General features: G+C 37.7%; 1 protein-coding gene across 9 annotated transcripts in view; it reads left to right on the top strand.

Annotated features, from left to right (window-relative positions):
• The first annotated feature begins 2,612 nt into the window (after window positions 1-2,612).
• Window positions 2,613-23,444, top strand: part of LOC119741079 (kinesin light chain-like) — a 56,972-nt gene continuing 36,140 nt past the window's right edge. For 3 of the 9 annotated variants that reach the window (XM_038216732.1, XM_038216738.1, XM_038216734.1), the window contains exons 1-5: window positions 2,614-2,989; window positions 11,925-12,197; window positions 16,674-16,904; window positions 17,403-17,472; window positions 22,471-22,705. In XM_038216732.1, the coding sequence (XP_038072660.1) occupies window positions 2,987-2,989; window positions 11,925-12,197; window positions 16,674-16,904; window positions 17,403-17,472; window positions 22,471-22,705 (812 nt within the window). In that variant the 5' untranslated portion in view covers window positions 2,614-2,986. Of the gene's footprint in view, window positions 2,990-10,523; window positions 10,547-11,924; window positions 12,198-16,673; window positions 16,905-17,402; window positions 17,473-22,470; window positions 22,706-23,444 lie in introns of those variants that run through there. The other 6 variants (XM_038216733.1, XM_038216739.1, XM_038216740.1 and 3 more) reach the window with 4 other exon arrangements.

Consider the following 23,444-nt stretch of genomic DNA (forward strand, 5'->3'; position numbering starts at 1 on the left):
ATTCATTATCTCAATGAAGGTCAGTCTTGCAAAAATGTTGAAAAGACATAAATGTGGGACTGTGAAACATTTCCAATTTTGTTGCAATTTAATTTGAAAAATGCACTCGTCTCTTCATAGATTTTGAACAATCACAGACGTTGCGTCTTTCTTCAATCTTTTGTTTTTTATATCACCTAGATGTCTCAAAATCTCCATCAATCTTTTGTAAATACCCAGACAAATAGCGCCCTCTACGTATACCATATCTCAAATAACTTAATGACGACTACAGCCATCCTTCCAACAAAAACTGTTTGTTTGGTCATACTTTTTTTGTAATTTGGTTTACGGACTGAGTCTCTCCTTGGCCAAATTAGAGTCACAAAGGGAAACCAGTTACACCATTTTTGCCATGAAGTATCACAAACATAATTAAAAGGGTTATTAAAAGGTAAGCTGGTAGCGTTTGACTATTACAAGTATTTCATTTTATTTTTCTGTATCAGGGTTATGTTTGTTTATTTATTTATTATTTATGTTCGTTTATTTATTTATATATCGCGGGTTTTTTTCTTCATTTATTTATGTTTTAAATTAACTTGTTTGACTATTCTACTTTTCCGGTTGCATATCACTTATTATTATTTATTGTGTTATTGTTGATGTTGTTGTTGTTGCTTTTCTTGTTATTGGCTGGATTTTTTTAATGGAGTTTTTCTCGCCTGTAAACTGCCACAAGTATTTCATTTTATTTGTCACTTTCAGGGTTATATGTTTCTTTATTTATTTATTACTTATCTTTTAAATTATTTTGTTTACTGTTCCACTTTTCCGGTTGCTTATTTTTTGTTATTATTCATTTTGTTGTTGCGTTGTTTTGTTTCGGTTTGTTTTGTTTTGTTTTCCCCCATCTGCATGTTGTCATGTTTATATGCCAGCTATTCTTGCCTTTGAAAACTTGTAATTTTTGTCAATGTTTTTAACTCATAATCTTTTTAATCTAATGATCTTTTTAAAATTATTTTTAATGCAAGTCTTATTTTTTCATTACAATTTTGTATCTATGTTTTAATGTATTTTGTATGTTACCATTCAAGTTAGGATTGACAGGCTTTCGAGTCACAGTGTTTTATTATACTTGTGTCAATCCTGGCCAACTGGGATTGGGTTGTTTTTGTTTATTTTTGTTTATTTTGTGGATTGCTTGTTGTATTCTTGTAATTTGGCCGAATAAATAATAATAGATAATAATAAAAAGTGACCAAGTCAACAGAAAGTTGAGAATACGCCCTCTATTGGTCGGTTGAATTCATTCGACAGATACCACTTGTGATTCGATCCCAAATTCCAAATCGAACAACAGTAGAATCGATATTATTATCTATGCGTGAAATGTGGCATTGTACGATGATAAGTCTGTAACCAGTTTCGTATTATACATTATTAATCTCAAATAGTTAAACAAATAAGCAACACTTATAAAGACATAAGATCAATTGTTTTTCATGCATTTTGTTCCTTTCTAAAATAATTTACTGCTGAAAATCCAAAGAAGAATTTTAAAAACGTAACCTGCTGGTGAAGTTTTTCGGCTACTTTTTCGGAAAAACAATGAAAACCATGCACAACCTTTTGATCACGAAACATGATTTTTTTCAATATAGCAGTCCTCATTTCCAAAAATCAGTCAATTGTCTGGTCGTTGGAATCGTCTCCATGATCTCTGCTAAATCAGTCAATTGTCTGGTCGTTGGAATCGTCTCCATGATCTCTGCTAATATGACAGTAAGCCAGGCGAAATAATTTCACGAGGTGTTAATTAGGCCTGGCCACCAGTGCGATCTGGTGTGCGATCAGTGCGATGAACGGTAAGATTAAATAATTAATAAGGTACATGTAGAGGTAAAATGCAAATAAATATCCTATATGCCTTTAAAACAGCAACATTTTATAGGAGTAGTCATGACATTTAAATCAATCCCGAAATAACTGCTTACAACTTACTGCATGTGCTCTGCTCCCGTAAATTTATTTTCGATTTTATTATAATTAAGATTTGTTGGCATGTTATTTGTTTAAGTGAAAGAGATTTTTGGTCTTAAAATTAAAAGCTAGCGATATTCGAGATAAAACTCGATAGTCGATACGTGTATCATGTATGTTTATATTTTTTTAATTGTCGGGGAGGGGTGGAAACTGACCAAAATCATTGCACGGTCACCACATGATGGCATCGGAAAGACACATCCTTTTACACCCCAACATTTGATACAAAAGTTTCTTCTCACTTAAAGAATCATGCAAATGGGGAATGAGATGGGATTTTTTTTTTCATTTTCCAAGTTTTCGCCACCCCGAATATGAAAATAAAATTACATTTTTAGTTCAACGCCAAACCACAAACATTTCCAATTTTCAACATTTCACATGACTTAAAATGTTCAAAAGCCTTCAAGTGATCTCCCCCCCCCCCCCCCCCCCCGATGAGATTGAGGTTGCCCCCCCCCCCCCCCCCCCTACCCCCCACCACCACCCCACCCCCAACCAAGTTTTCATGAACTACTATCCTCGGGAATCCAAATACTTCGACTTAAAAAATCGAAATGTCGGTATCGTTAAAATTCGCCATCTTACAGTACGCATCGCACGTCAATATGATAATGTACACACGTATTGCTACTTAACTTCGTCATAAAAAAAAAATGTGGCACCATTTTCCTAGTATTCGTGTTTAATTTCAGGAAGTATATTCATGGGAATTAACCGGAATTGACAGCAGTACTTTTCTATAATTTTTCAAAGATTGTTCGGGGTGTTCTTCCTATTTTGAAAGGTTCAGAATCATCATTCACACTCACACAGTCGATCGTCCGACCACGACTAGACTACGTTCGCGCATCCGTGACGTGACCATCAACCGCCCTGCCTAGCCTGGGCGCGAGCGGCGAATGGACTGTTGCCGGCTTGTCAGGTACGAAACGGTACACAATGGAGTCCTCTAACCATGGTATTGTACATGTAACAAGGCATATTTTGAGCCTCAAATTCACATCATTCGTTTAACGCAGTGGCTATTGTTACGGCGGGTGTCGGACGCTTCGCCCCATTTCCACGTCGCCCCATGTCACTTCGCCCCTAACCACTTCGCCCCATCCCCACTTCACCCCATCTCCACTTCGCCCAATCCCCGTTTCGCCCCATCCCCGCTTCGCCCCATCCCCGCTTCGCCCCATCCCCACTTCGCCCCATCCCCACTTCGCCCCATCCCCACTTCTTCCCATGGATGTAGATTGGTTCCTCCAACTCCAAGAGTGAAATTAGGATGTCAAAGGTATTGTCGTTCTCAGATAAGTGGGAGACGGGTTGGTATAGCCGGGTTGGGAACAAAGTTGGATCTTTTACTTCAAGCTTTTTTTCTCGGTAGGGGAGAGTGAAAGCTTGAGAGGTTGGTTATGAATTGTTCGTTTGGCATGTTTGGTGGGCTAATTCTTTCCGTTGGTTAGCAATTAGTGAATCTGTTGGAATTGTTTTTTAAGCCAATAAAATAATAATGATTTTTTTTTTTTACATGTAACGGCTGGGGCGAAGTGGGGATGGGGCGAAGCGGGGATGGGGCGAAGTGGGGATGGGGCGAAGTGGGAATGGGGCGAAGTGGGAATGGGGCGAAGTGGGAATGGGGTGAAGTGGGGATGGGGCGATGTGGGAATGGGGCGAAGTGGTTAGGGGCGAAGTGACATGGGGCGACGTGGAAATGGGGCGAAGTGTCCGACATTCGTTACGGCAGCCGTAACGCATTTCCCATTTTCTATCGTTACGGTAGACTGCAACTTTTATAAAAACATGACAAGAAAATATAAAATTAGAAGGAAAAAAGTGAATTTGAACGTTATGAAATTCGGACTTTATTTCCCTTTTAAAAAAAATCCTCCAAAGCCTCAGGTTAGAAAAGGAAAAAAAAATTCGAGTGCAAAACTGAGATTTGAACCCGCAACCTCGCGGTGCAAAATCCTACCCTCTATCGAACGAGCTGTCGCACTGCTCGCTAAAACGTGGGGAAACAAATAATTATATACCTGCGTGCGTATCAAAAAAGTATTGTAGAGGGCACTAAACAACGACTGCCGTAACGATAGCCACTTCGTTCGTTTAAATGTTAGCATTAAGACCTTGAACTTAAACTTACAATCAATTGAATGACTTAAGATTACTACAATACTAGTGATTGCCGGCGGCAATCCCTATCAACTGAGGGCACTGTACTCTCTAAGAATGATAGGGCTGAATTATAGGCGATCGTGAGTGTAGGGCCCGGTTCCTATAAAGGAACAAAATCCACTTTTAATTATTGGAGTAATTGCAGAATACCTGTTGGCGGCTACGCGGATATAGAGTGGGAGTCCCCTTGAATATGCTTGAGAACGAAGCAACACAAAACTCAAAAGGAATGGGAGTTGCTGAACCAAACCAACCACCCTGTTGGTGGCTATGCAGATACGGATCAGGAATGTAGTGGAGCATGACGCATAGTACATACGGTGACTGCTCTTTGTTCCGACACCCCTATGTTCTGACACCCCTATGTTCTGACACCCCTATGTTCCGACAACCCGCACATAAGACTGTGTACTCCCGGTTAGGGTTAGGGTTAGGGTTAGGAATAGGAATATGTGCAGTCGGAACATACGGGTGTCACCTTACATACATGTACACGTAGCGCTGAGAAGGTTTATTGAGGGCAATCAACCGTGACTCCGTAGCCAGCTACGAGGTGGATAGATTGAGTGGCGGGGTATTCTGCAATTGTGCCAAATTATTGCATCAACCAAACTAGTTGGCGACATTCTCAATAAACAGGTATAGATAGAGGGCAGGGTTTTGATTTTTTGAGAGAAATTTTGGGGTAAAATGGCGATCACCGCGCGATGTACCGTGAGCACGCACGGCGCGCTGAATCGCAAGGCACAAACCGTGCAGAAAAATCGTGATTTCTGCCCCAAGAATCTGTTCAAATTGCAAAAGGGGTGTCATTAGAATTGAGAAAAGTCTGCTATTGATTGTAAAGGTGATTTTTGAGCAATAAAAAACATTTTGACTCTAATTTGATCAAAACAAAACAGGGGCCCTACACTTCGCTGAATTATAAGAGCTATTAAATTACCACCAACGGTTGTGTAGCGCCTGTGGCCTAGTGGATAAGCAACAGATCTCATGAGCAGGATGATCCAGGTGCGACCTGCCGGCAAAATTTTTAAGGTTTTTTTTCCCCATCCCCCCAAAATAAGAATATTCTTCTTTTATTATTTTAACATGTCTCAAACATTTTTTTTGCAGAGTATACATGTACGTTTTCTTTTTCAGATTTGTGGCTCTGGAGGATTTTTTTAAAGGGAAATAAAGTCCGAAATTGTAAAATGGTCTGATTCCCATCAAGTGAATACGAAGTTACAATGATAATGTTGGCATGGAACCAGTCTAAAATTTGTCACCGGAAAATGTCTTAAGGACAAAAAAACAGTAACTGCGCATGTTCAGTGCATATCCGGCAAGCTAACGTTTACTAAAGGTTTGCCGTCTCCGGCTAAATATCCACTGCCATAATAATATTAATAAACCTTTCATTTCATCTTATTTTCCTGTATAGGCCTAGTCCGAGTAACTTGGACCCAACTTATTGCCTTTTTAACATGCGGACATGGTCTGGCGATAGTAGGGTCCAAGCTAAACCGCATCAGTCGGTCGACACAATATTGTCCTTGACCCAAAAACCTAACATTGCCCAACAAAAACATCAGAGTTCATCAATGATTAAGATGGTTGTACTGAAGTTTACTTACATTGTACGATCCGGATTAAAAGTGAAATTTCCCGTTCAATGCCAAGAGCTCCCCTCGCGATCGTGAACATGTTAAATTTCCGACTCGTGTTAATGCTTGAACGATGCGATGTGGTCATCATGCCCGGCGTACATTCGATGGTCTCCGTATTCCCGAGTGTGATTCCGTTACCGAGCGCGATGCATCGATTATGATAATGAGAAGACTGGAGCACGTTTGTAAACACAAGTGCATTTCGAACAGTAAAAGGGAGTCGGGAACTGGTTTCGGCCTATAAAAGCTGCCGTAGTTGCTGACTCCCTATTATCATTCAAATCGACCGTGACCTGCGTCGATAAACAAGTCCGCGTGCAGATCGTATACCCAGCATGTGTGGGGCCGCACATGGAGTTTGTTTATCGACAGCAGGTCACTGTCGTGTCCCCTGCGCATCGCGTACATATTTGTATGTACGTGCATATCGTGCAATACGTTGGATCACAGCCATAAACGTTATTGAATGATCGCTGTGATCTGTGCTATTATGGTTGAATTTTCACGGATTAATTTGCAACCCAAAAAAATAACTGTGAGTATCATTGATGCCCCATTACTTAGTCTTTGACATGTGGACATGCCAGTAGGTGCTTTCAAAGGTATTTTTTTGTCAAGTATTTTGCGTGATTTTTGGCTACTTTTGTGGCAAACTTTGGAAATTGCAATATTAAGAATTTGTCCTTGGGACAAATGGGATGCTAGTACGACAGGCTAACATCCCAAATGTCAAAAAAAAAGGGGTTCTAGCGCCCCAGTTAGTGGGACTGTTTCCTGTAATACATTGGGGGCCTATGTTGCATTTTGATTTATGTAACAGGTTTTTTGATGTACCGGTATTAGTGTTTTAATGAAATTGTGTTGCTAATGGAATATGATTATCCATATTTCTAAGAAGCAAACATAAAGAATCATATTGACATTTGCACTGCATCATGGGAATGGATGACAAACAACAAGCAATGTAGTTTATATTACAAACTTATGGGGGTATGAGACCAGTCAAACTTTAAAATATTTGTTCTTCATTATTTTTCCAGATTAAGTGATCATCGATAAACGTATAAAGTGTAAATGCATCATTTTGTAATCAATTCAGTTCTTCAACTTAAGCAATAAAAATAAGAAATAATTTTACATTAATTTCAGGATACCATTCATCAGGCCTTGTGTGATTGGTCAGTGTCGGGATGTGAGCTTGGCATCTTGATTCTGATTGATTGGTCATCATGAGAAGGCTCAAGATATTAAGTAATGAAACTGGTCTCTTAGTCTTAAATTAAAAAAAAGGGATTTCCCGAATTTGTTCTTCATTCTAATAAAAGGCTTTAAAAAGTTTTTTCACAATTTGTTACCATTGCAAGAATGTGTGAATTCTGTGAAAAAAAATAATCTTTAAATTCTTGATATGAAATGAGGAGGAATCAAATAAAACTTTTAATCGGTACTCGGCCCTGTAGATTTGTGCACAAATTGCCTGGTTCGTTGTCATCCAATCCCAAGATGCATTGCAAATATCAAAAAGTTTATTATACATGTACCGGTACTGTATGTACGACTAACTAGCATGTCTATTACATGTACACGTGCATGCTCTTTTGGGTGTGGCACAGAATGTCATGAATGTTGCAACTCATTATTATTATTATTATTATTTCTACAAAATATCCCAAAATTTGGAGTATAATATTTTTTGTTGGTTTCTAGCTCATGTCAAAGTTGGCATATGTATTGCAAAATGTGATACATTGTATCCCTATACATAGTATGTACACATTTCAGGGGAAAAAAATCCTGATTTAAGTCCACTAGTACACTGCAGGGACAAAACATTCCCCCTTTAAACATGTTAAATCCACCAGTACACTGGATAAGGGTATCACATTTTGCAACAAACATGCCAACTTTTAGATGAGCTAGAAACCAAACAAAAAATATTATACTCCCAATTATTTGACATACCGGTACGTGCTCCACGAGTAGGGTCTGTGGTAGCTGACCCGTAAGCCTACTGACCCGGGTGAGCCCCGAGAATGACGTCAGAGCTAATTGAATAGCACCGGGCTATAAACCTGAGTCAATTCGAGTGAGCTACTTGGATGTACCCAATGAGAAATTCATTCCACATTAAAGAATTAGAAAACAAAATTTCCAAAAAATATAAGTAGTATCATGAGTAGATTGAAGTAGATTCTTCCTTCAAGCATTCTGTGTACTCTATACTGTTCATTAGTTCTCTCTTACCTCTTTTATTGTAACATTATTTGGGCCAACACTTACAAGTCAAATCTTGTTAAATTGATCAAATTGTATAAACTACAGAAGAGGGCGATTCGTACAGTATGTACAATGTACATGTACATGTAAGGTGCACTTTAATGAACACACCACTCCTTTATTCATGTTATTTAGGAAACACAAGATTTTGTCTTTTACGAATTCATATTCAACAAGATGTTTAAATAGTTTGTAAATAACCAACTTCCTGAATCGTTACTAAACCTTTGCCATTAAATAATAGATCCATACATTACTACAAAATGTATAATACTACCGGTAGGTTCTCAACTTCTCATCCAAATGTACAGGACTCGAGTCAGAACAAGCCCTCAACAAACCATTTCTCTGGACCAAAAAACTAGAACTATACATGTACATGTAACTATTCACCCTCTTTACTACATGTATGTACATGTAGTAATACATTCAAATATACATGTACACTAAAAGCATTCCTACTTAACTCTCAGAATACCTGATTTATTATAAAGTTGGCTTTAATAGCCACTATTGATATGTTGTTTATTGTCTTGTTTACTTTGTTTAACTGTTATATATTTAATTTTTGTTTTATATAAATTCTATAATTAGTGTTGTTTGTCTTGTTTTGTCTTGTATTGTTGGGCACATCCACGTCCACCACAATCGTCGGCTTTTTAGGATGGGCACATCCACTACAAGCGTCGGCTTTTAAAGATGATGCCTCCACAGAGTGGAAATAAATGTTTTATTGAATTGAATTAAACATTATTTCATGTGTAACGGAGACACCAAATTTGGTGTCCCCGTTACACGTGAAATCACTGTCTTTTTGTCATAGATCTGCATGATTTCATAAAGTAATTGGTATGATTGCATACCGTACTAAAAGAAATCCAGAAATTTTGAATGAAATACAATGTACTTGAGATACATATCTGGTACATGTACATAAAAATTACTGGTTTCACTTGTTTACATTAGGGGACACCAACCTCTCAATTTATGGAAATAATCACTATTTTGTGCAATACATATATACGTCCATCTGCAAGTGTCTGAATTTTATAGAATAATAAGTGTCAATTATTAGCGTACTAAATTGATAGAATTCAGAAAGTTTCAAAGGAAGCTAACAGATACGGTACATGTATGGGACGAAAAGATATTTTGCTGCATACTGTAACCAGTAATTGACATTTGGGGGATACCATGTTGTATCCCCCAGCAGTGGTTGTTTTAAGTGAGTTTTTATCGTCATAGCAACATGAACTTATGGCATAAATTGTGTGTTGTGGATACTGCATTTACCCTTCTAAGAATGTAACACAAATAAATTACATCAGTAACTTACTAGGGCTGTGTCCAATAGACCAAATATCCAAATACTCAATCCATGGGATCTTCGAATAGCATTTTACCAAAGTAAAATATTCAAAAAATGGGAGTCGCCTCGAGTAGATAACGAAAAACATCGATAACTTGTATAAGTTGAGGGGTTTTATTGTTCAGCGGATGCCATATTTTTATGGACAGCAACTTCACACGCATGATATGAGAATGTCCGTAATAAATAGTAGCCCTAATTTGCATCTTTAAATATCAGCTAATCAGTGGAATATTGAAATCCTCAAATATTCGCTCAAATCCAAGATCCAATAATTAATTACTATATTAAAATTGCACAGCACTGTACATGTACCGGTACACATGTAACTTACATGTAGAATTCTATAATTAAATATCTGTAATTTTAGAATAACAAATTTATGAACTTTGGGTATGACAGTTAAGATATTTTAATGTGTGTTATTCCTTTCTTTATTATTATTAATGCTTTTATTTTCCAATTTATTTTCATTCATGTATTCATCTATTTGTTTTTATTAAAGGCGATTAAAACCTTATGTCATTTGGATTACACTTTTCATTTCTTCAGTTCGACATTGCACATGTACTTGTAAATGAATCAACAGAAATACACTGTTCAGTAAAAACATTTTTTTTGTAAAAATATAATTTGGAACAAGTACATGTGTTTCTCTTTAACAAATACTCATTTAATAATTTTGAAACCATTGATATTTTGAACACCACAGTAGCCCTCTAGAGGCCCCACTGATTACAACAAAATGACATCATCTTATGTTGTAGAGTCTGACAGACATTCACAATCCGCATACTTACACAGTCAGACACTGAGTAATATTTTAAGCAAAAAGGCCACAAGGCAGAGCCACCGACGAATCAGAAAATAGGTGACGTCATGTGAGGGCAAGAGAATTTTTTTTCTTCCTGCCCGGCCCAGAGGGTTAAAATCAGCACTGAGGCAGGCACACAGTAGAGCAGTGGTGATCTTATGCATGCATCGTTGTAGACGAAACGCTAAGTGATGAGGATGATGATGATGTGATGCTCAACCTAAATGCAAGGGAGTGGTGAGGCAGATGGGTTGATCTACGGTGCATGAAAATTGGACTATAGTGTGTGCTTATGTGTAGTGTGTGTGTGTCGCTGCTAAACAGGTAGGCTAGGTGGTTGTTGGTATAAATACAGGAAGAATAACGCATCAAAATGTTAACAGCTGTGGCTTGAGTGGCACAAATCTACATGCATAATGTACACTATCCATGTTGCAGTTTTTTGTTGGGAGTGTCCGTTACATGTTAAAGTGTATACCTGTATACATGTACATGTAATGTTCTGTGAAAATTATTTCAAAACAAGTTTTTTGTAGCAGATGTACATGTACAATGTACCACTAGGCCATCAGCCTCGGTCCAAAATTTTGGCCAATGGTATCAAATGAGGGGAATAATCGTCATAGCGATTTTTGGCAAGGTATACACCTCCAGAGTTGGAAAATATGTGATTTTGGGTGGTTTTTTGGGGGGTGTTATCACCCTTTTTTTCAAAATGTCCATCAAAATGCTTGTTACCACTCTGGGGGCGGTATACCTTGCGCATGCGCACTATAATCATTTATGCCCTGATTTGATACTGACCAAACCCCCAGGCTGATGGCCTACACGTAAAATAGGCCTACTGTACATTGTATGCATCACTTGTTTGTGCAATTCAGCCGCAAGGCTGCAAGACATTGGATTTTTTTTAATAAACCAGAATAATAATAATAGTAATGTATACATGTATGCATAAACATGTACATGTATCATGTATGCAAGACCTCGGCCTACGTGATGTACAAACATGTACATGTACATGTACATGTATGGTACCTGTACACTGTATTAGACAATCCTGTATATGTACAGGTACCGGTATAGACATGTTTGAGCAGGCAATGAATTACTTTTTCAGGGCATTTTGTCTCATTCTTGATTAAACAAGCGCGGTCAGATCTCAGAAGCTGCGGGCCAACGAATTCGTGATCATGCATGAGTCACATGATTGTGTAATTGTGTAATTCTGGATGGAGTAGCGTTTTGATTAAAAAAAAATCAGGTTTTTTTTTACTCAAGTGGCTCAATGATGACCTTTGAACCCAGTTTGGTCATGTGACATGTTGGGGCTGAGCTACCGATATTTTTGACAAAGTTTGGTTGAAATCGGTCAAAATATGTAGGAGCAATAGACAATGTCAACGCTTGTTACTAACTAACGGACTCATGGAGAGACGTTGATTTGTTGAGCTGCTATCTCGCAGCTAAAAAAAAAAAGTTTGTAACTTTGTATTCAGTGAGCAGATCGTTGCATGGATGCACGCACATGTTCGAGTGCATAATTTTGAACATCAAACATACATTTCCTCGCATTAACGTTTGAATTGCTTGATTTTCTCATCCCTGTTGACAGACTGAGATAAAAGCCATCCCCTCTGCCACCATGTCGTCATCCTCATCAGGCCAGACCCAGGCCCTGAACCAAGAAGCCATCAGTAGTGGTACAAAGGAAGTAATCAAGGGATTAGAACAACTCAAAAATGAACACAATGACATCCTGAATAGCCTGTATCAGTCCCTCAAGGTAGTCAAGAAGGACCATGGAGACTCCAATCTTGTGGAAGAGAAGACAGGAATTATTGAGAAGTCACTGGAGAGCTTGGAGCTGGGTCTTGGAGAGGCAAAGGTTGGTGTCTTCAATTGCATTTCCTCCTAAACAAACCCTAAATACTTCAGTAAACGATTTCATTTACATGTAGATTGTTGAATAGTGAACTGCTATGCATTTTTTAATGTTGTTTAAAAGAAATACAGTATTGTAATCTGTAAAAAAAACTTAACACAACATTAAAATTTTGTTTGTGATGGGATTCATTGGAAGTCCGCTTAAGTCTCTTAAACCATCACAAATTGGCATTATTTAAACTGATGCAGGATTTGAGGCATTGTGTCCAGTTCAAGTTTTGTACAAAGAATGTGCAATCTTTCCCATTGTTCAACAACCTACATGTATGTAAGCGATACATTGTAAAAAAAAAAAAAAAAAACTCACAATATGTCAGTCTGTTGCCCATGGATTTGCCCTCGGCCATAATGTCCTTTAAATTGTGAAAAGAAATTAAAAAATGAAAGTGATAGTGGGGTGCTGTGGTCCAATGGTTACGGTGTTCGACTTGTGTGCCGTGATACTGGTACATGTATGGGTTCGAATCCTGATGGGGAACATGGTGCTTGTGCACTTGGGCAAGGTACTTTACATCCAGGTGTAGTAAATGGGTACCTGAAACATGTAGGAAGAAATTCCTTCAATGCTTGAGTGTTGTAATGGCAGCCGTGCTAAAGCCAGGGTAATACTAGAGCACCAGGAGCATCACTTTGTGATGGATATGAGCGCCATACAAGAAGCCAATATTATTACTATAGAAAATTAATAAACATGTACACTATGTTTTGATTAAGGTTTCAATAGTTCAATTAACCTCTCCGCTTTCCCCTTGTTCCCTTAAAACCATTGATTTTTTTTATGGTACAAATTTCAAAGGACAAATACTTGTACAATGTATGTACCGGTACACACCCAACTTCTAATTTCTCTATAAATAACATGTCGACCCAGTACTGTACAGTACATGTTCATGTATGATTTTCATTGCAAAAAAAGCCAATTGACTGTTGCACCATTTCAGAATGTTTATATGACGGTGAAATGAGTCACAATCCAAGTACACTTGAGAGTGAGGGATGACAAACTACTTGCATGTACTTGTGATTCAACACTTTGTGAAAAAAAAACAAGTTTGAAGTCTCAAGAGTAGTGCATGTACATACATACACATGTGTAGGTATACATGTACAATGTACATACATGTACATGTACATGTACAGTATGCAATCGTATGTCAAGTCAGGATCATATGAAATGTCACATTGTCAGAAGACAAAATATGTTTTCTGTTGTATTTTATTTTTAGCTAATGATTATGTAAATATCAGTGTATATTCCCTCCCCCCCCCCCCAAAAAAGAGATGATACGGTACATGTTCGGATGCTTGCTATGCATTTAAGTACATGTACACATACATGTACATGTATGCATTTCCCACTGTCCAGATAATACCGGTAGATGTATGTACATTTGTACGTCATCTGGCCAGTGTGTCGAGATTTTCATAACTGGCGATTAATAATGGAAATCACAATGCAACATTGTGTTGGTTGTCATATTATTGATCATGTTGATTAGACCCAGGTCTTTGTTGACCTACAAATTACAATGCATGTACAATATAATACATGTACATGTACATGTGCATGTACTACCATACATCCATGACATTGTACGTGTTATGGAAGGTATACAAATTATTCATGGATACTGTACAGTATGTACGTGTACATTTACTGTACAGTAAAATGCGTCTTATTGCGTAAAATTATGCGTACAATTTTTCCAAGCATTGCTTTTTTCATTTATCAAAAACCTGTATGTATACATACTGTACAATGTTATACATGTACGTACATGTACCAGTATTCCAACCTGGCAGTTGAACTGTGTGAAGAATACATTGAGATTTATTTATTTATTTCTTATTTCAACTGGGTGGCCCATTCAGTGGAATCCACTGGTCTCCCATATGAGTCCCAGCATACATAAAAAGGCAATAAACATAACAAACAATCAAAAAAGTCATCAAACATACCCCGGTACATGTACATGTATGAAATATCAAACATATGAAATAAGGACCCTCCTAAGGCAATTACCAGAAGCATTAATATGAATTTACATAAAAGATCGTGTTCAAATTTGCATTTTCAAAGATACATAATGTTGCAGGTGTTTGTAAATAAATACCGGTACTGTACAAGCACAAATGTACATGTATGTGCATTCTATCAGTAGAATAGGCCTGCAGCTAGCATTCTAACATGTCTAAAGCCAAAAACCTCAAACGTCCCATTAAAAGGAAGTACATGTATAAGTAGGACAAGCACAATGGTGGACCAATTTGGGAAAAGAATGTCAAGACAAGTGTTCTGAAGGTGAATGTAATTGTACAATGTAATTACTGTGATGAAGAGCAAAATTCAATTAATCATTGTCTCCTACTGTAACTGACCAACTTTCCTTCTTTTCAATCAATTTCAATTCTTTCAAAATTGAAAAACATCTCTCTCTTTTTTTTTTTTAGTTAATTGTTTGGGGTTTTTTTTTTCGTTTTGAGATTCAGTGTAGGATGTTACCAGGGATCCAAACTGAACAATCTCTGGAGACATACACATGAAGCCATATGGAGACACGGGCAATTTTATTCAATTATCGTACATGTATGTACAGTACATGTATCATACTCTGTACATGTACGGTTCATGTACATCCACCTCTGTACAATAAGCAGTCACTTTTACCATGTCCTCAATATTTACATAAACATCAATGTAATGCATGTACATGTACATGTATGTTAGTGTACATGTAGGCCTATAATTATGTCATTGTACATGTATGTGTACATGTTCCATAAATATAGGTTTTCCCACTTTTATCACGCGAATTCCCTATATCGATACTTTAAGTTCGTCCCCGAACATCGCCAAGCTCAATTCTCAATTTGAATTTCAAAAAGCCACCACTAGATTTCATTTAAGGTTCAGTATAATTCAAATTGTTAGCATTCCGATTCGTCCAAATCTTTGAAATTCGTCTCGTGAAGCAATCGGCGTTGAATTGAAAAAGCAAATTCGTTTTTTGTCATTCGTTTTAATGTTCTTGTCGTTACATTTCGTCTCTGGTGACTTAAAACGTTACGATTAAAAATGTGCCTAATCTTTGGACTTGTTTGTGCATTAATTAAATTTCAATTTTTAACAAATATTTCCTTATCAATGAAAGTATAGCTGTAAATTTTGAGTTTTCTTTGACAATAAACATTAAAATCAGAAATTGAACTTTCACAATATGCTCTTTGCTTAGCATATGGAAATTAAGCATTAAGATCAAACTCCTTCGTAATGTTGCTCTTTGATATACATATGTATATGAATAAAACAACAGAAATAAGGTTTGTCTATCAAAGAACAGCATTAAGAAGGTCTTTGAACTTAATGCTTAGTGCCCATGTCATTTCAGTGCAAATTGTGAAATGTCAATTTTTACTCGAATGTTAATTGTGAAACACAGAAATAAAAATTCATGTCTTACAGCTAACTACTTTTATATAAGGAAATATACATGTATGTTGACTTATCATTGTTTTAATTCGCATAATTCTTCAAATAAGTCTAAACATTGGGCGCATCGTATACGATTTAAGTCACCAGGGACGAAATGTAATGACAACAACATGAAAACGATTGACAAAAAACGAATTTGCTTTGTCAATTCAATGCCGATGGCTTCATGAGACGAACTTCAAAGATTTTGGACGAATCGGAATGCTAACAATTTGAATTATACTGAACCTTAAATGAAATCTAGTGGTGGCTTTCTGAAATTCAAATTGAGAAGTGAGCTTGGCGATGTTCGGGGACGAAATTAAAGTATCAATATAAGGAATTTGTGTGATAAAAGTGTTAAAATAGTTGGGAAAACCTATACTAGGAAGTAGGATGTACTGGTACATGTACATTGTGTACAATAACATGTATAACATGTTGATGTTTAACTTGCTCTAAAAAAATTGGCACAAACATGCTTTAACTCCACATAATTGCATGACTGATATTGCCACTTACATGAAGATGACTTTTGCGCGTGTATGTCCATGTACATGTACATGTACATTATAATCAGGCAAGCAATTATTCCTTGGATCTGCTGCTGTCCTCGTGTTTTACTTCTCATGAATTCATTACAAATTGATTTGTACAAAGTCTTGTGTGGTTTGGAGTTTCCTCATTTTTTTCTAAATTCCCAGTTGCCTGATTATTATGTGTATACATACATCTAGGTATGACATGTATGAATACTATTAAAATGTTTAACTTTAAGATTAAATTCTTAGAATAAATTTGTTAAAATCATTACAAATAAAAAGTTATCAATATTAGGTTTTGTCTTTGACTGACGTATAAACACTGCATACTCAGTGTGTTACCTCCCTTAATCATGTTAATAATGAAAGTTGTACAATTTTATTGTATTTTCTTTTGTTTCAGGTGATGATGGCTCTAGGCCACCACCTGAACATGGTGGAAGCTGAGAAACAGAAGTTACGAGCCCAGGTCAGACGATTGGTGCAAGAGAATGCATGGCTGAGAGATGAGCTAGCGGCTACACAGCAGAAACTACAGACTAGTGAACAGAACTTGGCAGAGCTAGAGGAGAAATATAAACATTTGGAGTATATGAATTCCATCAAGAAGTATGATGAGGATCGGACACCAGATGTGAGTGATTGACATTGCCTATACATGTACACATGTAGATGATTGTTCTTTTACCCCTAACCGCCCTGAATCCTTCAAAATCCTCTTTGCCAAAGTGAAGGAATTTGGAGGATTTAGGTTACATGTCACAAGTGTGTTACTGATTTTGTAGGATGCACTTTGTCAAATTCTTGGGCAGGACTTTGTGTTGTTTTTGCTCAGTCATGCATACATACATGTACAATGTACAGGCCTATATTATGCTAGAAATCCTCCATGCTGCTCCAGGAATTCACTGGCCAAGCCTCAACATACCGGTATTGACTGCAGGAGTTTGCAGGATTCAGGCAGTGGTCACCCCTCCACAGACCATATTAAAGAAAAAATGGATGATCACATGAATGACCACCATTTTGACCCCTGGGCCATCATACCGTAGGCACTTCACCAATTTGTCACAATCTTGTTATAGTATAATTGGCTGTGTATTGCAAAGTGTGAGTTTTTTTCTTTGAACAGACTGAAGAAACTGCAGAGCCGTTAGATTTGGGCTTCCCAGAAGACGACGAAGATCAACAACAACCAGAAGGTGAGAATTAGACATCTCATGCACCGGTACCCAAAAGAAATCTCTAGAGCTGGTTTCCTTTGTATTTTGATTGTGTAACCTGATCTACATGTACATGTACACATGCATACGTACATGTACATGTATGCATTATCTTGTCACCTTTTTCCTTCCAAATCTGCAAAACGTCACAAAAATCTGCCATGGCATGTTGATCATGCAGAGAAGAAGATCCTGACACAAACCAGCAAATAATTAAATTCTAAACAAATGTAAAACTCCCTACCTGTATACATGTATCTATGTATAAATGTATTTAAGAGACAGAGAGATGAATCTTTGGCTCAACAATTGGAAAGTACACGTCATATGAGAGTTAATAAACATGTAGGCATAACCAAAAGCTTTCAAATAATAAATTGAAAATGCAGGCTTGTCAAAATATACCATGTACATGTACATGTAGCTCATTAACTGAAGATTGAAGCAAAAGATGGGAAGTGCTGATTTTACATATACATGTAATTCACTTGAGCTTGGAAACTGAAACAAACTGGCGGACATGAGAGTGCAATCCTTTGAGATGTCTGCGCTTTATTCTGCTGATTGTTAGCACTACCCTGTTATCATGTCGGTTTGCACCCTCTCTGTATACGCACTGAGATCCATTTTATTCATTAGGGTGGCATTTAGGTGCGTTGCTGTGAGTCATGGATATTGTAATGTACAGACTTGTATGCTAGCCGTCGCCTCTCCAGTAACATTAGCATTTGGAGACACTGTCTTGAAAGCGAGTCCTGTTTATGAGTCTGGCAAAGGAGAGGCCCACATGGATGTGGGTGGCAGCAATATCAAATCAAATGAAGCTGAAAAAAAATATATATTTTCTAAGTACTAGAGCAATGTACATGTACATGTATACATATGCATGTATACATGTGCATGTACAGTGTATGTGTTGTGCATGTACATGTGTGTGAGTACAGTGTATGTTGTTCGTATTTTGTCGTGTCATACAATGAAAGAATGAACATTTGAGCACTATGTGTTCATATAGGCTACTTGTTGCTTTCTTTTCTCTTAAAGTTATAAACAACCTTCATCCTCTAGCAAGCTTTTGGTCCAAAGGTTTTCTTTCGTAGTGTGAAAGTGCATCCATGGGCATTAATGTTTTGCCCTTCACCGATGTATAAACTCTGTATACTCAGTGTGTTATCTCTCGAGTGAAAGTTGGAAAAAATAACTCGAGTGGGACTCACTTTCTAGCGCAGACGTCTTACTACTCGACCACCGAGCTTGCAAGATCAGTTGGCTGGTTTGAATCTGATGCACTTGTACATTTAGCAGTGGGTACTGTAATTAAACTATTCGTAAGATGGAATTTGCGATGGGGTGATGTAAAGCAATATTAGGTTTTGCCCTTCACTAACGTATAAACACTGTATTATTTATACTCAGTGTGTTACCTCCCGAGTGAAAGTTGGAAAAAATCACTCGAGTGGGACTCAAACCCAGACCTCCTGCTTTCTAGTGCAGACGTCTTACCACGCGACCATCAAGCTTGCGGGATCGGTTGGCTGGTTCGAATCTGATGTCATTTACTGCAATTAAACTATTCATAAGATGGAATTTGCCGCGGGGTGATGTAAATCAATATTAGGTTTTGCCCTTCATTTGATTTGATTTGATTTGAAATTGACAAATTTGCAGAATCAAAAGGGGACACATTTCCATTTTGTCAGTTTGCTTTAGTTTATGTAAAGGATCATACAGTATGTTGACAATTGTTGACCGGAGCATAGTGAACTTGGCATTCCTTCTGCATAATGTGCAAAGTCCCTACAATCGACAATACTAAAAATTGTGTCTAAACTTGATTGACAACCACTCTGACGCGCCCAGGGTCCATTGTAAAGCCCTTAAAAGGATATGTGCTTCCAGGCACTGGCTGCAAACATTGATACAAGGTTGGATGGGGTCTCTGCATCTGCTCCATAATTGATTGAATTGCCTGTACCTGTACAATGCTGTAATGACAATGTCTGCTTTGAGACAGGTGTTACATGTACACTACCGGTACCAGTACAGTACCGGTACCAGTACATCACAAACATTTTAACAACTCAGTCTCCATACATGCCATATTTTGAAATGAATCTCATCGTACCCCTCTAATATGCCCCTGACATGAATTTTAATTAAACATGTACATTTGTGCTGAAGTACGGGTAGTAGAAGTTCATTGCATGCTATCCATTTTAAGTACTTTATAAATGGCCACTGTACAGACACAGGTACCAGTAAGATGTCAAGTTAAGCAGCTGAATAACTTTCTTTTAAAGGGAATATACATCATTTGCTTTTGCTGTAATTTTCAGAAATGGATGGAATTGGGGGTTGGAAATATAAAGCAAATATAGTTACACTGACTTTTTGGAGGTTTTGGGTTCGAAAATGCTATAAAAACCAAGAAAAACGATCATTTTCCTGTAGTCTGGTTCCCTGACTCCATATAAGAAGAAACAGAGCAGTTTACATACATTGGGGAATTGTAAGGTCAGGGAACCAGTCAAGCTGGCTCTTACCCGTTCATAGGTTTGTAATCGATTGCAAACAAGTGCAATGGTCAATTGGGTCCAGTATTTGAAAAAAAAGCCAGTTGTTTCCAACGCTGATCGGCCGATCAGCGTTGGAAATTGATACAAAAATACCACTTTTCTTGAAAATGACAGTATACCAGGTGCCATAATTTTACAGGATGCTTTATACTGTCATTTACCAACATCCTATTAAGGTATTTCGCAAAAACTTGGTAGTTTTATTTTTAGATGTTTGCAAATGTTGTATATTCCCTTTAAACACAGACAAAATGTATTTGTTCCATCATATTTCCAGGCTGTATAGAATCATTTTATGTTGTTTGTTTTTTTAAATACAAATGAGTTCCTTAGTATATTCTCATTGTAAGTGTAGAAGACAAAGTGTATTTTTTTCCCAGAAATGTTGCATGTTTATGCCTTATTTGTTCATGAACATACATGTACATCATGGAGGACTTGTGCACGGTAGCATGACTTACCTACCGGTACATGTACCGATAATGATTAAGGCATTCCCTATAAAGTCGGCATCATGTACATTTGTATTCGGAAGTCAAAACTAAATATCATGAAGAGGCAAGGACTTGATGACAGTTTACAGAACAATCTAATTTTTGCTGAAACATCATATCATTCCACGTACATGTACATTTGTAGGCATACATGTACATGTACATTGTACAAAATGTAGTTTGCTGACTGCATAGTTAATCACTGTGAACACAAGAGCCACTGAAATGGAGACTAATCCCATTAACTTGTGCACAGCGAACATTGTCAAGTATCCTGTGGCAAGTCATGGGCCTCTCAATGGAATTCAATTTACACTTGACTGGATGACATGTTGTGATGCATGGAGATATTAACCATCATTGATCTTATGGCGTCAGACATGAGGCCAGTGATTCAGCGTACTACCGGTAACTACCGGGTACGTGTATTATGTGAACAGGAAAAATTGAAACAGCCAGTGCTCTGGATTGGCAAGCCAAGGTTTTGGAGTTCAATGCACATTCTTCGGGGCTGTTATGTACCGGTACATTGTACAATGTAGATGTACCGGTACATGTACCGGTACATGTACATTGTACATGTACATGTACATGTACATGTACACGAGTACATGCATGGTACATTTACTTATTCAAATGTCATGAATATTGAGGAAATTGACCTACATGTACATGTACATTAACATGTACATGAAAGGGTGAAAGATGCCCTGTTTATGCATTTCTTTAGTAGCCCTGTCATGCCCGTTGGACACAATTAAATGTGTCATGATCAGGTCAGGTACAACATGGAGCATGCTTGCTCCCATATTCCCTTCTCCATCATGGGTACAAGCAAGGTACATGTAGGCTGAACTTGAGTGGTTGTGTTATAAATTATAAGCTTATAGCCACCTTCTAAAACATCAAGATTGCGTCGACTCGCCTCCGGGTGACGTCTAAACACACTAATCCGTTGTGCCTTTTGTGCTGGCATTTACTAACTTACGGAGACATGAACACAATAGGGAACAAAAGATTGTATACGTCTCCAGAAGAACATTTCTATAGATGAATACGTCTCCACAAGAATTTCACGAAATAGATATATGGATTTTACTCAAAAACTAGGAATTTCCAAGGTAGGTTGATCAGTCGCAAATGGAAGAGTTTTAGAAAAGGGATATTTAGTCCAAATTTCAGCCCAGGAAATTAATTGTGGTTAAAATAAGAGCATTTTGAAACTTCAATTTCACACTCGAAAACTTTACTACACGAGAACAAAGAAATGTCTCCACAGGAATACAAATTCCAGAATACATGTACACACACACACACACACAAAGTTCATGAAGTCTGCGGAGGCGGACCATGTGTTGATCTTGAAGTGACCATTGTGCACGGTCTATTGTTCGACAATTTACAATGTACCGTGTACGCTCCAGTGCACACCTCGGAGTATTGAAATATATGAGGTTTCGGCAAAAATATCTTACAAATACTGTTGAAATGACTCTTGCGATTCATTATTTGTGGAATTTGGCCATACATATCAGAAGTTAGCTGGAAAATTGTGCCTTTTGCGAAAATCAAAAGTGGTTAAAGGAGTGGCTGAAAGATGTACATAATACATGTATCGGTATGTATGCATGGCTAAATATTTGGGTTAGATTTGGAAGATTCATGTATGTACATGTACAATGTATTTCAACAGTAAATCATACATTTTTCATCAGTGAAAACGTCTCTTAAAGAAAAGCAATAACAAAGATTTATTAGATTCAGCAGCCCAAGGATTATATATGTGGTCTTTTGTTTAATTACATTTTTCTTCAGAACAGTATCCACGTTGTCAAGCTTTATGTAGCCTTAAGAAGTCTATTTAATATTTTCTTGATTTAAACATGTCTCCCTGTTACCTTATTCAGATCAATACCCACAGCAGCAAGCAAGCCCAGGTGCTGCAGCAGCAGCTGCAGGTGGCTATGAGATCCCAGCCAGACTGCGCACTCTACATAACCTAGTCATCCAGTATGCATCACAAGGACGGTATGAGGTGGCTGTACCACTCTGTAAACAAGCCTTGGAAGATCTAGAGAAGACATCAGGACATGATCATCCTGATGTAGCCACCATGCTTAACATATTGGCACTAGTCTACAGGTAGGCCATAGAGTTACTGTCATCATCCTGATGTAGCCACCATGCTTAACATATTGGCACTAGTCTACAGGTAGGCCATAGAGTTTCTGTCATCATCCTGATGTAGCCACCATGCTTAACATATTGGCACTAGTCTACAGGTAGGCCATAGAGTTACTGTCATCATCCTGATGTAGCCACCATGCTAAACATATTGGCACTAGTCTACAGGTACATGTAGGCCATAGAGTTACTGTCATCATCCTGATGTAGCCACCATGCTTAACATATTGGCACTAGTCTACAGGTAGGCCATAGAGTTACTGTCATCATCCTGATGTAGCCACCATGCTTAACATATTGGCACTAGTCTACAGGTACATGTAGGCCATAGAGTTTCTGTCATCATCCTGATGTAGCCACCATGCTTAACATATTGGCACTAGTCTACAGGTACATGTAGGCCATAGAGTTACTGTCATCATCCTGATGTAGCCACCATGCTTAACATATTGGCACTAGTCTACAGGTAGGCCATAGAGTTACTGTCATCATCCTGATGTAGCCACCATGCTTAACATATTGGCACTAGTCTACAGGTACATGTAGGCCATAGAGTTACTGTCATCATCCTGATGTAGCCACCATGCTTAACATATTGGCACTAGTCTACAGGTAGGTCATAGAGTTTCTGTCATCATCCTGATGTAGCCACCATGCTTAACATATTGGCACTAGTCTACAGGTACATTGTACATGT

This window comes from Patiria miniata, unplaced genomic scaffold, assembly GCF_015706575.1.
Source record: "Patiria miniata isolate m_02_andy unplaced genomic scaffold, ASM1570657v1 HiC_scaffold_5, whole genome shotgun sequence".
NCBI classification, from domain to species: Eukaryota; Metazoa; Echinodermata; class Asteroidea; order Valvatida; family Asterinidae; genus Patiria; species Patiria miniata.